Source organism: Choloepus didactylus, chromosome 15 (assembly GCF_015220235.1).
Source record: "Choloepus didactylus isolate mChoDid1 chromosome 15, mChoDid1.pri, whole genome shotgun sequence".
Taxonomy (NCBI): Eukaryota; Metazoa; Chordata; class Mammalia; order Pilosa; family Megalonychidae; genus Choloepus; species Choloepus didactylus.
In genome coordinates, this window is record NC_051321.1 from 55,604,707 (window position 1) to 55,621,908 (window position 17,202).

Genomic DNA, 17,202 nt, shown 5'->3' on the forward strand with positions numbered 1-17,202 from the left:
GTGAAATGTCTTATCAAGATATTTTTAGGTATTTTGTGTTAAGAAATAACATTCAGTGATAATTTCGTATGGATCAAAAAAGCAATCCTCATCAGTATTTTATTTAAGTAATAACATTAAAAATACCAAGCATGTTGTTTTATATTCTTTTTTTCCAAAGCTATGTTAAAGAAACCAGTGGTGACTGAGGTCAGAACACCCACAAATACCTGGAGTGGCCTGGGGTTTTCTAAATCCATGCCGGCTGAAACTATCAAGGAGCTGAGAAGAGCCAATCATGTGTGCTATAAACCCACAATGACAACCACTTATGAGGTTCGTAGAATCATGCTATAACTATTCTTCCTGTCTTTTCTCTCAGGAAAAGAGGACAATCATCTTTCCACTCCCATTCTTTTTATACACAAGAAAAAAATGATTAGTGCTAACTAGTTCTTATTTCCATTCCTGTAACCATGTTGTTTGAAAGTTGATGCAATTTTATATATTATGGTCTTTTATCTGTCTTCTCTCAAAGTTGTTCAGCTATTATTAAGGACATGTAAATTTGGGTAAATATGGTTTTGTTGGAAGGAGGGGTCATAAATAATAGAGCAAGGCTGAAATTAAGCAAAGGGCAGATGTAATATTCTAAACACGTTTATAAAGAGTCCCTTTGTCCAAGGGTATCACTAGCAGGGCCAACATAGGGGAAAAAGGCAAATATTCAACAAAAACAGGTTTTCAGATATGAACTAAGAATTCAGTGTGTTCAGATTTGCCAGGAACACAGTAGGAAGTATCTCAAACAAGAGGTCCAAAATTTTATGTTTCCCAGATGTTGGCTGCACTATTCAGGGAGAGACTAAGAAACTGGCATTCTTACCACATGGAAAAGGTTCAGAGTTCCATAGTCAGCCAGGCTACACGTGATTCACCAAGCAAGGCGTTTTCAATTTGGGAATATCAGATTTTGGCTATAAACCTTTTGGGAGTAGGGGTGGGGGTACAGACAGAGCGCACATGAACACACAATTCTGGGAGACTGTGCAAACCCAAACTTGGATGAAAATAATTAATCCAAGAATCACAGTATTCAGCCAGATTGCCGTAGGCTTAAAAACAAATACTGGTTGAGGGTTTCATAATTGTTAGTCTAATAACTAGCATCTGTAGACTGACTTTCTTTTCTCCACCCATTTTCTTTGTATTAAATCAGACTGTTGATGAAAAGCAAAAGCAAACATGCTATTTTTTTCTTTGTCTCTTTGAGCAAGGGAAAAAGAAAATAATGCTGAAATACTAAAAAGAGCATGTGTCCTGTGAATTTCATTGTCACAGTTACAGTAGCAACCTGGCAGGCTATATTTAAAACTTGAGGTTGCCTTCTGTAGCTAGAACTTAGGAATCATTATGAGAAATGTTGAGGCTTGAGGAGGTACATCCCCCTTTCTGCCTTTGTAGCTCAGAGAGAAAATAAACGTCTCCTCTTATTGGCAGAGAGCTGAACACTGCTGTGCTAATTTGTAGGCTTTTAAGCTGAGGCACCCCATGGTCTGTTTTTCCTACCCTTGCTTTTGTCAGAGTGGAATGTTAGATTATTGATTGCATTTCTGCAGTTTCTAAGGTGAAATCTTTAACCTTGGGAATGCTAATTCACTTCTAAGACCAACAGTCTCTAAGACCAACATTATAAAGAGCTGTTTGAAGATGAGGGACATTTCATAGTGTGGTAGTCAAGCACACGGGCTGTGGGGTCTGACAGCCACCTGTTCTAGTTTGCTAAAGCTGCCATTACGCAAAATACCAGAAATGGATTGGCTTTTATAAAGGGGATTTATTAGGTTACAAATTTACAGTTCTTAGGCCATAAAAGTATCTAAACTAAGGCATCAACAAGAGGATATCTTCACTGAAGAAAGGCCAATGGCGTCCGAAACACCTCTCTTAGCTGGAAAGGCACATGGCTGGCATCTGCTGGTCCTTTGCTCCTGGGTTCTGGTTTCAAAATGGCTTTCTCCAAAAATGTCTCCGGGCTTCTGTCTCTCTTAGCTTCTCTCCCTCAGCTCCTGTGCATCCTAGCTTGTTCTCACAGTGCATTTCTCTCTAAGCATCTAGGGGTCTTCTTAGTTTCTCCAGGGCAAACTCTGAGCTTCTTCTCCTAGCTTAGCATCTCCAAAAGTTTTTCTGTCTGCATGTCCAAGCGTCTGGGTCAGCTTCTCCCTGGGGCAAACTCTGGATTACATACCTTAGCTTCTCTCCAAAATGTCTCTCTCAGCTTAACTCTGAGCTCCTTGTTTCCATGAGCTCTCTTAAAGGACTCCAGTGATCTAATTAAGACCCACATCTCCAAGGAAATAATTTAATCAGAGGTCGCACCCACAGTTGGGTGAGTCACATCTCCATGGAAGCACCCAATCTTCCACCCACAAGATTGGATTAAAAGATCATGTCTCTTCTGGGGCCCATAACAGTTTCAAACCAGCACATCACCACTGACCCAATGTACAGATTTGGGTGAATGACTTCACTCTTCTGAACCTCTTTCCTCATTTGGGTTGTTGTGAGAATTATTCAGGGAGGGCAGGAGTGCTTAGCTTGGTGAGTGGTGAATTCTCAGTAACTTTTGACAGCTGTTTTTATTTCCACTGGAGAGCTTTATCCCTGAAGAAAACCAAGGGCTTGCTGAAAGACGAGATTATGTATACGAATGCTCATTAGTGGAAGAAAGTCTCCATGTTCAAACTAGATACACTTTTTATATCCTAGAGAATACCACTAGATATTGTATGAACACATAATGTATCAATAATAATTATTATAACATTCATTTAATTCTTTGAGGTTTATACTTTTATTTATTTTTTCAATCCCCACAAACTCCCAATGAGGAAAGAGGGGCCCAGAACAATTTGCCTCAAGGTCAGGGTCAGTAAGTGTCAGAGAAAGGACTGTAACTCATTTTACAAAATATCATTGTACTTCTCTTTCCAGTAGTTTAACCAAGAAGGGTACATAGAAAAAGGTGATAAATAAATGATCTGGGGACCTCTTACCACACTTGAACGCAAATAACAGTCACTTGAAGAACTTGATAAAAATGCAGGTTCTTCTTGCAGAATCTCATTCTGCAGGTGGGGAGTGGGAACCAGGAGTCTGCGTTTTCAGCAAGCACTTAGTAATGATCCTGATGCCTCAGGAAACTCTGCTCTAAAATGAGGTAGCACTAAGGGGAATGGTAGCAGAAATGGGCGTGGGACCCAGAATGACTCTCCTGTTCCAGCACTTGCCCAGGGATGGATAGGCCACCTTTCATGAGAAGGAAAGGGGCAGGGACTCTGACTTGGCCTCTCCTGTGGCTTTTCTTGCTACTGCTTTGCCTTCCTGCCTGATGTCAAGTGCTCCATTCACATTGGAAGACAGGGGTGTGACCAGCTAGATCAGAGCTTGGGTGATCACCAGGCAGCCTGCTCTTCTTCACTGCCCCTTTAAACATTGCTGATGGAAAGACATTATCAAACTTCTTTTGCAAATGGTATTCTAGATTTTCACTGGTACCTAGGATTTGAACTCTTCCTCATACATCCCAAATCCATTGAAATGGGGTGAAAGGGTCCTTCAGGTAGCGTTATCTGATTTTCTGCCTTAGGTGCCACCTGCATCTGCATGCTTTCCCCTTTAGTGCTCAGAAGGATTAAAAGCAGGACAGGACGCCAGGATTGCATCTTTGGATTAAGAGGTTGGAGAGAAGGTGGGGTGGGAGAGGACCTGGGGAAAAGTGGAGAGAATTTAAAATTTTTTATTAAATGTTAGGCCACATTTCTGCTTATAGCATTAGTATTTTTAATTAAAGGTTACTTTTTTCCCCAAGAAAAATAAAACTGAGTGGATAAGTGGAATTGTGATCTATGAGAAGGAGCATATTTGGCTAATGGGTCCTTGTGAGATGTGGCTGTGCACCAGTTGTACAAGGGATGGAGCTTCTCCTGCTCTGGGAGTTTTGCCTAAGGCAAGAAGTTGATACTTGTAGCTCTGTATTCAGGATCCTTGAGAACCTAGACTTGAGCAATTAGCAGTTGTTTCCAGTTTTAGGACAGCTTTGAGAAATTAAGCCCATTCCAAAGGACTCTCTTCAATAAGGAGCAGGCACTCTCAGACTTTTTTTGTTTTCTCTGAGGCTCAAAAATATCATACTATCCACTTGAAGTTACCCTGGGACACCAAAGGTCAAACAGAAAGCTGTAATATTTCTGTCATATCTATAGGGATACACAAATATTTGGAATTTTTCCCCTTTTTTTGGCCACCTGTTTCTTGAAATTGTAAATAATAGTCCCATATTCTCTATAGCAAATAAAAGGCTGCATTGGGAATCAAAGATGATTCTGAATTTCCTCCAGCAGTAACAGTATTAAGGTTATCTGAGTATTTTAAGTCTTACAAATCTAAGAGCACAGTGAACTATTCTTCCTTCAAGCTGGTGTCACAGGATCATGTTTTACTTAGTGTTTCTAGATATCACCATGTTTAGCCAGCTCTTGTTTGTATGAGTTAAGTTGATTTAGGTGGGTAGTTATATATACTCAAAAAGAGTTTAGGTGCAGACTGTTTTTGTTTTTGTTTTTGTTTTTAGTAAATACCACATGGTGATCTCATTAATATTTCTGATAATTACCTGTTCTGAGCACGTTCTTATTCTCCTTGCTGCACTGGATTTATCTTTTGTTTGAAATATAAGGATAAAGATGGTTTTAATTGAAAGAGCTATTGCTTTGGTCCCAGGAGTCTTCCTTTCCCTGTGTCCCTCCCAAAAAGTCAGTGAAGGGCATCCACAGGGTTCATTCAGTAATTCCACAATATTTATTAAGCACCTTCTCTGTTCCAGAGACTATTCTAGGCACTAGAGATACCGTGCTTAAGTGTAAGGTTCTTGCTTTCATGTTCAGAGCCTTCTCTCTGGTGGTAAATATAGAGAGATACAATACAGGTAAACAAGAAGACATTTGGTAGTAAGCCCCTGATAACAATGGAACAGGCTGCTTTAGATTGGGTGGTCATAGCAAGCCTTGAGTCATCTATGACATTCAAACCCCAGACCTAAGTAACAAGAAGGAGCCAACCTTGTAAAGATCTAGGGAAAGACTTCTTCTAGGCCAAGGGAATAGTTGCATGGCCATCCTAAAATTATAACTGTCTGGTGCGTTTGTGTGGCAGAAGGCTGCGAGGGTGGTGGAGCATTGGAGATGAGGTTGGAGAGTGGGGCAGACGGTTATGGACCACCTCAACCCATGGTAAAGAGTTTAGATATTACTCCAAGTGCAATGGAAAAGCATTACAAGACTTTACACAGAGGCGGGACTTGTTCTAATTTGTGTTTTTAAGAAATCAATCTAGTTGCTTTGTGGAACATAGATTATAGGGGAGCAAGAGTGGAATCAAGAGAGCCAGTTAGGGTCTCTTTGCTGCAGGTACTGCGAGAATGAAGACCATTCTTAGCAACCAGGCTGTCGACATTGCAGAAAATGTTGACATCATGCTGAAGGGATGCACAGTTACTGTGAAGGGCCCCAGAGGAGCACTGCAAGGGGGCTTCAGTCACATCAATGTAGAACAATCTCCTTGGAAAAAAAAAAAGAAGAGGCTTCAGTTGACAAATGGGGAAATCAAAAGGAACTGGCTATAGCTTACATTATCATAGTCATATTCAGAACATGTTCGGGGTGCTGGGCTTCCTTACAACCTGAAGTCTGTGTGTGCTCACTTCCCCCATCAATGTCTTTATTCAAGAGAGTGAGTCCCTAGTTGAAATATGAAATTTCTTGGGTGAAAAATGTATATCCACAGGGTTTGGTTGAGGCCACCCATTGCTTTAGTATCTAGAGCCCAGAAAGGTAAGTTAATTCATGAAGGAAATGACATTGAACTCCTTGAGCTCCTTGGATTCAGCAAGCCACTGCAATTAAAAACAAGGATATCAGAAAATTGGGAGGATGGTCTTGTGTCTCTGAAAAGGGATAGATCAGTGGTCTGATGAATAAGGTGTGAGACTTGTCCAGCTATGGAAACAACAAGATGCCAGACTTAGGTGTGATATTTTAAAGATGCAATAAAATTCATCTATTGAGGTATGTGTGTGTGTGTGTGGGAGGGGGGAGTCAGGAGGCTGTTAGGAGCAGTCATACACAGAATTGCAGAGAAATGGGTAAATTTGTGGTCTGTTTAGACATGATGTTGATACAACTTGCTGGTGGATTGGATGTGGTGAGGGAAGGAGGAATTGAGAACGACCCTTAGAATTTTGGTTTGTACAGCTGGGTGAATGGTAGAATACCTGCAAGATATAAAAATTCTGGGAGAAGGATAGGTTTGGGGATAACTGGTGGGGACAGGTAATCAACAATTTGGTTTCTGCATGCTAAGTTTAAAATGCCTGTTAGATAGTAAAATGGAGGTTTCAGATTGGGAGCTCTATGATTTTAAATTTCAGCAGAGAAGTCAAATCTGGAGGTTGAAATTTGAGAGTCATCAGCCATCATTAAGCTTTGAAAGAGATTGAAATTGTTTAGTGAGAAAGTGTAGAGAAACAAAAGAAGGGGTTCCAGCCCCTGGGTAAGAGTGAAAAAGTGGAGGAAGAGCCTAAAGAATACATTGAGTTAGAAGGAAGTGTTGAAAGGAGGATGTAGTCAGCTGTGGTGACGCTACAGCAGGATGTAATTAAGTGGGTTTATAGAAATGAAGACTAAGTAATTTTCTTGGAATTGTCCAGTGAACATAAAGCTTTGAGCATCAGAAAATCTTGACTTTAATACTCTACACAGTACAAAGTATATGTAAAATAGTTAGTAGGTAATGAAATAAATAAGGATGTGAATAAATGCATGTTCAGTACGAACTTTGAACAGCTTTAAATTATTACTACTATTATTATCATTATTCAGGGGAATGAAAAAAATGAATTATTCCAGCTATTTGTAATTTGTTGGAAAGATTGTGTAATGGTAACAGCGTGAATTACAACAGATCTCTGACTCAGTTAGTCTGGGAGCTCAGTTCCTCTCAAAGCATTGGGTCCAGCTGTTACTCTTTACAACATCACTCTTTCTAAAATGATATGGGTAGAAAATCTCTGCTATCCCCAGTGGAAGATGAGCTTTGTGCTTCCAAAAAATGGGGAGGAATCTCAGTACCCACTTTCTCACATCTTAACAGGATTCTCCATTCCAGGGTTTCTCAGAACTATGCTGGGTGCCCTTGTAATCAACTCCCTTAAATGAAGGAAAAATTTGACAGTGTCCTTGGCTGCTTGAGGACAAAGGCTCTAGAAAGGTGCCTCAGTCTCTGCTTGAGAGTCAGCATTCGTGGGTAACTGCAGTGGTTGGCAGTAGAAGAAAGTGGCAGTGACCTGCTGTGAATTCTTTTCTCCTCCCACACTGGATACCCACCTTTTTAAATGTCTTCTTATCTGGCTTTGGCTGTTTACAGGGCTCATCACTGTCCCTCTCGAGGGCCAACAGTCGTGAACACTTGGGAAGTGGAAGTGAATCTGATAACTGGAGAGACCGAAACGGACTAGGGCCCGCAAGTCACAGTGAATTTGCAGCTTCTGTGGGCAACCCCAAGCGTAAACAGAACAAATCAAGTGAGCTTTGACATTTATTCACACTTCTCAATATAATCAGCCTAAAATTTGTTTTTGTGGTTTGTGGTGATGGTAATGTATAACTCTGGTCTTCATGCCTTCAAGTGCTTAGTGTAACTCAAGCTTCCCCCCATCAGAAGCCTTCCCTGTTGCTCTAGGTAACGCTTAGTCCTCTCATCTCACTGCAAGTCGTACATGCTTTCACTCAAGCACTTGCCATTTAGAGATGTAATTCGAGCTCCATAAGTCAGGGTCCATATTCATTCATTCAGTAAACATTAAGTGCCCATGGGCCAGGCATGTGTCTTATTATTATTTATTCCCAAGTCTAGCAGAGTATTTGAAATCTAGTAGGTGCTCATTAAGTGTTTATGGAATGAATGCATGAATGATTAATGCACGTACACATAAACATCCAGAAGATAGTGAAAAGGCGGTGACGTAAAGAAAGGAGATGGGCAAATGTGATCAAATTAACATCTTGGACAATAGAAGAAGGCTTGGCCAGTGGATAGCTACTAAAGGTGAAGAGAAGGATTTAGCTGAATGGACATAAACAGAAAAAAAGTTTTAATTTTTGTTTATTATACCAACACTCCTGGGCTGTGTAAATGATAAACAGACAAGAATTGACATAGTATTCACAAGATATGACCCTGATCCTAGGGGTGGTTTTGACAATTTGGAATTCTAAAACACAGCTTGGAGTGTGAGAAGACTAGAGAAAGGCAGTTAAATGAACCTAGTAGACACCTACTAACAGCCAACTTTTATCACCAGTCAAGTCTGCCATGTGGTCAGGAGTCTCAGATTTGAAGAGACCAGTCATGGTGTTGGCCAAGTCTAAATAAGAAAGCACAGCCAGCTCATTCATTTCCAAGTGTACTGTCAGTAGTAGCCCGGAGACTTCCTGTTAGTTATGACAGTGAGAGCAGGCTGAACAATGGCTGAGTGCCAGGCACAGATCTGGGGGTGTAAATGATCTCCATCCTAGAGCCCAGTATAAATTAGTTTTGTGCTTCTCTTTTTCTGTCTTTATCTCCTTTCCCTTCATTTAATATGGCTAATTAAAATTGACTCTACTACTTAGCTGAATTGATGTTCAGAATTAGGATTGAGACGAGGGGGTTCGTTAATAAAGAGGAATGACTAAAGAAGCCTGGTTATTTGGCTATTGTCAGATATTTTGAGAGTGTAAGTAGTTTAAAAAGAGAATGTAGTACTATACATAAGCTTGAAAGAAATGTAAAGAAGTTTATGCACTAAAATAAACATTTATCTTTAGGGATGTTTTATTTTAAAACTTCTGCTTTTTAATTTTAGTAATATATTTTATTTAACCCAACAAATGCAGAATATTATTATTTAAACATGTAATCAGTATAAAAACAATGAGCTATTTTACTTTTTTTTTGTCTGAAGTCTTTGAAATCTGGTGTTTTTTTTAACATGTATAGAACGTTTCCGTTCCCATCACCCACATTGCAGGTGCTGAGTAGCGACAGGTGGTCAGTGGCTACTGTAGGAACAGCACAGTTTTTGAAAGATTTTTAACACCTTTGTCAAGGTCACCAATGGCTGGGTTTTCCTGGGCATCTCCCTTTACACCAGTTGTTCTAGGGAAATTATCAGTACTCCCACCCCCTCGTTTTACTCTCTAAAAAGTGCATTGGTTGTTTGTAGGACACACAGTGTGTCCACGTTATCAAGTCCAGCGGTCACTGCAGTGTGCTGCTCTTCGCACTCTGCTCTGCACCACCTTTGACCAGTTGGCCACTTCCTCCTTCCAGGAGCTGGCTTTTCCTTTTGCTTCAGCTTTTCCTCCTACTTTACTAGTTACTTCTTCTCAATCTTTTTTGATGACTTTGGGGTCTCTGCCTCACCTTTAAAGGTAGAGTGTTCCAGGGCTCAAGGCCTCAGGGTTTGGTCTGGGTCCTTTCCACATTGTCCCAACAGAGATAAGAGAGAGAGAGAAACTTGCTCAAGAAATTACCTCCACTTGGGATTATAATATATAAAGGACTTCTCAATTGGGAGATGAAAACAACTGGGGAAAGTGATTAGCAACACCCAAAACAACGGAGAACAAGATTCTTAGATGTGGTAAATGGATATCTTTTTACTAGGATCTGAGTGGCCAGGTAGCAGCTCTTGAAGTGCATTGGAATGTTTGGTCAAGTACTTGGGATGGTTCCCTAGTCCGTCACCTGGCCCTGCATGTCCTTGGGTCTGAGAACCACAGAAAATGTGGAGAAATTTGTGCCCACCAAGTCAATCACAGTGCTAGGCCAAAGCCACCCCCATTGCTGTCTTAGGACTTTTCTCAAAAGACAGACTAGCTGCTGCTATGAACTAAATCCAGAGACTTCAGCATCATTCTTATCACTCCATATATTGCTCTGAATTTTGAAAGTACTCTGTAATATGTCCAAATAATTTTTTTTTGTAGAGAATGAGATTTTATAGGTTGCAATATGATAGGATTCCTTTGGCCACAGGAAAGCACATGTGTGGAAGCAGAGAGCCAGACTCCCAACCAAAGGGAGACGAGACCTATTATATAATAACTTTCTACACCTTTATTGTGTCTCAGGGATCCTCCTTCCACATCCTCATTTAATTCACATCAAATCAGTTTTAAAGAGTGAATGTTTCCGAATGCTTAGGGGGAATATTATTAATGATTATTAACTACAGAGGCACTGCTGCTTAGAATTGCTGCCTCCCAAGTGTAGGCTTTTAAATGATAAGGGCCTCCCTGAATACAGTAACCAGCATTTCCTTAATGAAAAGCCTATATTTCAGTAAAGGATTGCTGTATTTCCGCAGCTGCTGCTCTGTGCAGCCAAACAGTGAAATCTGAAATATTTGGGTGATTAAAACTTTTAATTAAACTGTGTTCTTTCTGGACTTGGACACTTGCATCCCGTCTCTCCTTTGCCTTTCAGCGGAGCACTATCTCAGCAGTAGCAATTACATGGACTGCATTTCCTCGTTGACGGGAAGCAATGGCTGTAACCTGAACAGCTCTTTCAAAGGCTCTGACCTCCCTGAACTCTTCAGCAAACTAGGCCTGGGCAAGTACACAGACGTCTTCCAGCAGCAAGAGGTCAGTCGTTATTTATTTGTTTTTCTGGTATCTTTGCTCTGTCTGTATGCATGACGACTTCTAGAATGAAATCACTCATTGACCTATGGCTGTGCTTTCACTGAGCATTTATTCAAGCCTCGTAGCTTGTTTTTGCTGCTGAGAAAAATGTCATCTCATTTCTTATTTATTTGATGCCACTAGTAAACACAGGATAACAGAAATATAGAAAACTGTGTTTGCAAAATTGCACTGTAGTAGTCTTGCAACAGTTTTAGCTAAAAGACCTAATCTGGAGAAACTAAAATGGCAGCTAGGTGACACAGGGCAAAAAAACACCTCTGTGAAAAATACTAGATAAAAACCAGAAAGTGACCCAGAACACCACTTCCAGAGTAGCACCAGCCAGACAAGGTCTTGCTAAATCCACAGGGAACCTGCGTTTGGTGAAACCAGGAGTCTGTATTCTGAAACGAGTGAGTGAGTAGGCTGAGAGTCCCTTGGCCACTCTGCGGTGTGGGGAAATGGTGGGTTGGCATTTGGAGATGGACTAGTTCTTTAAAAAAAAAAAGAAGCTTGGGAGCAGCTGCAGATACGACGGGAGCGGGCTGGGCTAATGCCTCGGTGTCTGGCGTGGAGGATACCCCTTCCTATGCCCACTGTTGATTGTCTCGGGCCCAGGGGAGCAAAGGGGAGCCAAAAGGAGAAAAAAAATGCACAACTTGCAGCCATCTCCCCGCGGGCGGGGGCACTCCTGCCTGGGGCCGAACCCACAGCACAGAGCCGTGACAAGAGACCCAGTGTGACAGGGAGTCTTTCCCTCAGCACCACTCACATGCCACAATATCGGCCGTGGACAGTGGCCTTGAATACACCCACTGATTGTCCCGGAGCTGGGAGGGGGGAGCTGTGCAGAAAGGGGGAAGTTAATGCGTCCCATTCAGCCATCTTTGAAGTGGGCTGGGAACGCCCCTGCACATCCCAGCATCCCAGGGCTTCCCTGGAGGCCGGTGTGAAATTGTGACGTGGCATGGCCCTCCCTCCCTCAGCAGAGGTCCTGGAAGAGCATAGCAGAGAAGGGGGAACCACTCGGAAATCCCAGGGAACCTACACCAATAACAAGGACTTTTGGGTCAGCAGCAGAAAACAGCCTTAAATCTCCGGGAACACCTGGGAGTTTTGATTATTAAAGCTCCCCTTCCTCCCTAACCGCTCAGACACACACCCCTCATTCAGGGTGGACAGCACCGACATCACACCCAAATTAAGTGCACCAATTGGACCCCACAAGAATCAGATCCCCACACACCACAAAGTTGGGGTGGACTGACCTAAGGGGAATAGGTGACTCACGGACACCATCTGCTGGTTAGTTAGAGAGAGTGTATGCCACCAAGCTGCAATTCTGACAAATTAAAGATCAAGTAAAGCAAATGCCAGGAGGCCAGAAACAACAGAAAATCTTAAAGCATATGATAAAACCAGATGATATGGAGAACTCGAACCCAAACACCCAGATCAAAAGATCAGAAGACACACAGTACTTGGCGCAATTAATCAAAGAACTACAGACAGGCAACAAGAGCATGGCCTGGGATATAAAGGACATGAAGAAGAGCATGGCACAGGATATAAAAGACATAAAGAAGATCCTAGAAGAGCATAAAGAAGATATTGCAAGAGTAAATAAAAAAAAATAGAAGATCTTATGGAAATTAAAGAAACTGTAGGCCAAACTAAAAAGACTCTGGATACTCATAATACAAGATTAGAGGAAGGTGAACAACAACTCAGCCTCCTCGAAGACCACAGAACAGAAAATGAAAGAACAAAAGAAAGAATGGGGAAAAAAATTGAAAAAAGCAAAATGGATCTCAGGGATGTGATAGATAAAATAAAATGTCCAAATTTAACAGTCATTGGTATCCCAAAGGGGGAAGAGAAGGGTAAAGGTCTAGAAAGAGTATTCAAAGAAATTGTTGGGGAAAACTTCCCAAACCTTCTACACAATATAAATACATAAAGCATAAATGCCCAGCGAACTCCAAATAGAATAAATCCAAATAAACCCACTCCAAGACATATTCTGATCAGACTGTCAAATACTGAAGAGAAGGAGCAAGTTCTAAAAGCAGCAAGAGAAAAGCAATTCACCACATACAAAGGAAACAACATAAGACTAAGTAGTGACTACTCAGTGGCCACCATGGAGGCGAGAAGGCAGTGGCGTGACATATTTAAAGTTCTGAGAGAGAAAAATTTCTAACCAAGAATACTTTATCCAGCAAAGCTCTCCTTCAAATTTGAGGGAGAGCTTAAATTTTTCACAGACAAATGCTGAGAGATTTTGCCAATAAAAGACCTGCCCTACTTCAGATACTAAAGGGAGCCCTACCAACAGAGAAACAAAGAAAGGAGAGAGAGATATAGAGAATTTTAACAGACTTATATAGAATATTACATCTCAGGACACCGGGACACACATTCTTCTCTAGTGATCACAGATCTTTCTCCAGAATGGACCGTATGCTGGGACATAAAAACAAGCCTCAATAAAATTAAAAAAAAAAAAAAAAAAAAAAAAAAAAAGAGAATGAATTTATTCAAAGCACATTCTCTGACCACAATGGAATACAAGTAGAAGTCAATAACCATCAGAGACTTGGAGAATTCACAAACACCTGGAGGATAAAAATGAGAGGGAGATGAAAACATTCCCGGATAATTAAAAGCTGAGGGACTTCATCACCAGTAATCAGTCCTATAAGAAATGCTAAAGGGAGTTGGGCAGGTTGAAAGGAAGGGACACTAAGCAATTGACTGAAACTACATGAAGAAATGAAGATTTCCAGTAAAGATCACGTGGTAAATATAAATACCAATACTACCGTATTGTTGATTTATAACTCCAATATTTACTTCCTACAGGATCTAAAATACATGAACTGTAATGATAAATCAATGGTTTTGGACTCAATGTAAAATATGTAAGTTTTGACAAGAACTACATAAAGGTGGGGGAATAATGGAGTATAGGAACATAGGTTATGTGTCATATTGAAGTTAAGTTGGTATCAAAGAAAAACAAGATTGTTATAGATTTAAAATGTTAAATTTAAGCCCCACAGTTAAATACAAAGAAAGTATCAGAGAATATGATCATAGAGATGAAAAGTAGAGTAGGGGTTCCAAGAAGTGGGGGAAGGGGCAGTGGGGAGTTAAGAAATGAGAGTAGAGTTTCTGTTTGGGGTGAAGGGAAACTTTGGGGTGAAGGGAAGGTGATAGCATTGCAACATTCTAAATGTGATTAATCCCACTAATGGAATGCTAGGGAGGGGGTGGAATGGGAAGATTTAGGCTATATATATGTTTCCACAATTGGAAAAACAAAAAAAAATACAGCCTAAATAAATGACAATTAAATGCCAAGGATGATCCTGGATGGGATCTGAGGATGGAGGAGAGAAGGCTCAAAGGGACACAGATGGGACACAAGAAAATAAAAAGGAAGTATAGAATGTAAAGCTTTATATCAGTGTTGAATTTCTTGAACTTCTTAGTTGCGCTTAATGAGATTGCATAAAAGAATGTTCTTGTCCATGGGAAAGGTATATGTGAATTAGATTGTTTGTTCAAAGATATGTGCAGCTTGCTCTCATATGTTCAGAGGACAGAGCAATAGATGATGGATGATAGATAGGGAGGGAGGGAGGGAGAGAGGGAGGGAAAGCAAGAGACGGTGGTGTGACAGGATCTTAAAGGTGGTGGATCGGGGTATCAGGGAAGGGGGATCGGTGTATGATGGAGTTTTATGTATGGGGTTTGTACTGTTTTTGCAACTCATCCTGTAAGATTGAATTTATTTCAAAATAAAATTTATTAAATTAAAAAAAAAAAAAAGACCTAATCTGAAAGACCATGGAAACTTTTGGATTCACAGCTTCCCCAAAGTCAGGAATAAATCTGTATTTAACATAACTTCACTCTTTAGTCTGTTATATTTACTTGTGTCACTCAAAAATAAATAACAGTATCTGAAATCAGTATTTTTTTCTGGGTTTTACCCCCATCCTAGTCACTTCACATCTGTCCCCACAGAATATACTGGTTTTTTTTTTTTCTCATGTTAATTTATTCATTCATTCAGTGCTTGAGTTTTGCCTGAACTGAAACGAGAACTAAGGTATCTTCTGAACCATCTCTACCATGGGTTTGGGTCAAACTCATCAGCCTTTATACACTGGCATAAAAAGAAAGACCTGAGCATGATTCTTTCCAATGATGTTTCATCTTACTAAGAGATGACAAAGCCAATGCAATAGAAAATTAGAATATTTTTAAATATATCTCTTGTTCAAATCTAGACATGGTCTAAGTTTGATACTATTTGGCTTTATTTAGTGTTAGACAACATCTAACTAAGTCAATAATTCCCAGGCATGTATCAGTCAATAAAAACCTAGGTTTTTACTAAGTATTTTGTATCATAAATTCAATTTATTGCCCATGGTTCAATAAATTACTAAGTTTAATTGCTGAACTTTTTTGTTTTCTATACCCTGAGAGGTTGTCTTACGTATATTTGATTTCAGGGTATTGATTTTGTTTTAGTTCCCTTTAATCTAAATTAGTGTTCATTTACCCAAGGATTTTTCTAAGTTGAGTACCACTTTCATCATCAATGCATTAAAGAATTGAATCCATTTAATTAAGCCTTTCTGGTTAGATGAGAGTGGCTGATTGGAAGCTCAAGGGCAGAAGTATTTGTAACTTGTCCAGAAAACAGAAGGCCTCAAAGTATGAGATTAAATGTTATTAATTGATATTCTGTATTTGTTTCTAATCTATATTTATTTCATAATTTAAAAAGGATATAAATAAAATTTATTAAAGGTATTTATTTATTTACTCTAAGAAGGAAGAAAACATGAAAGTATAAAGCCATTGTAGCTTTACCCAAATTTTATTAACTAGAGCAGGGGTCAGCAAACTGCAACCTATAGAACCCAGTGCCTGATTTTTAAATGAAGTTTGATCAGTAAACAGCCACACTCATTTGTTAATGTATTGTGTCATGGCTGCTTTTGAGTTAGAGCAGCAGAGTTGGGGGGTTATGACAGATACTATATGACTCTCCAAGCCTAAAATACTTACTTTCTGGCCTTTTAAGAAAAAGTTTGTCATGCCCAGAACTAAAGAGTCTCTATTAAATAGAATTTCTATAAACATATCTCTAGAGCTGTGATAAGTGATGACCTTAAGATTTTACAAATCTGATATTTCTTCAAAACCAAAACAAAATTTCAAATTGTGTTCAATATTATTTGAATGCAAAGTATATTTTACTGTTTCTGCTGTGTTAAAATGTGGTTTTCCTCTTCTCTGATGGAGGATATTTTCTAATACTCAAATCTGATATAACAAAATTCCCCATCAAGTAACCTTTTGAGATATAATTTCTCTTAATTATGTTCAAGATTCCTTTAGCGACTTTCACAGATGATATATTTATGTACATTATTGCTCACCAGAGCTACTAGTTATTGTACCTGTTTGGTGAGCCCACTGCTCTACCTCTCCAGGCTTATCCAGTGCTCACAAAAGCCCTGCAAGATGTGGTAGTGTTAGCCCTCAGCGCCCAAAGCTAATAGTGAAAGAGTCAAGATCTGAATGAACCCCAGTCTCTGCCTTCAGAGCCTATTGCCTTTCAGTTCCTCCACATTGCCTTCAAAGGAAGATAGGGATCCCCAGGCTGTTTTCCTCAGCAATTTTTTGCTGATGTCAGAGAGTACAATTATATTGTTCCTGGGAATACTGCTTTTGTGCCACTTTCAGAGACAGTCTGCTTGGCTGGGCAAAGCAAGTCATGGGTCTGATGTCTGGGAATTCTTTATCAGTCCTGTGTAGAATACTATGGAAGATATCACCATGGTATTCATTTCCTTCTCATAAGGATCCACTTAACCAGTTCAGAATCCAGAGTTAAGAAATGTTTCTCCCTTTATGGGACAACTCACAAAAACTGTGCTATCCTTTGTCTTCCTCTTTTTGCCCTGGCTGCCAGAATGCTCAGAGCTAAGTTTTATCATGATTACAGTAGTTCACTGGCTTAGACTAAGTCTTCTGCTAAAATCAACACTTCCGTTTCCCCACCTTTATTACTTAGCTCTTTTCTCTTAGGTTCGTGCCACCACCATTCCTTTTTGGAAGCAGGCAGAGCATAATAAATAAATAAAATAATGATGAATTGATCCTACTAGGACAAAGAAAATAAATACTCAGTATATTGGTTATACATTATCTTATTTACCCACAGATTGATCTTCAGACGTTTCTCACTCTCACGGATCAGGATCTGAAGGAGCTGGGAATTACTACTTTTGGTGCCAGAAGGAAAATGCTGCTTGCAATCTCAGGTGAATATAAATGCTCACACTCATATTTTGAAATCTGAATAACTCTGCCAGTGGTCTCAGGTGGTAGGGCTGGTTCTGCC

At 40.0% G+C, this 17,202-nt stretch overlaps 1 protein-coding gene across 3 annotated transcripts in view; it reads left to right on the forward strand.

Annotated features, from left to right (window-relative positions):
* Positions 1–17,202, forward strand: part of BICC1 (BicC family RNA binding protein 1) — a 354,290-nt gene that overhangs the window by 329,238 nt on the left and 7,850 nt on the right. For all 3 annotated transcript variants that reach the window (XM_037804387.1, XM_037804388.1, XM_037804390.1), the window contains exons 17-20: positions 161–315; positions 7,462–7,618; positions 10,567–10,727; positions 17,023–17,122. In XM_037804387.1, the coding sequence (XP_037660315.1) occupies positions 161–315; positions 7,462–7,618; positions 10,567–10,727; positions 17,023–17,122 (573 nt within the window). The remainder of the gene's footprint in view (positions 1–160; positions 316–7,461; positions 7,619–10,566; positions 10,728–17,022; positions 17,123–17,202) is intronic.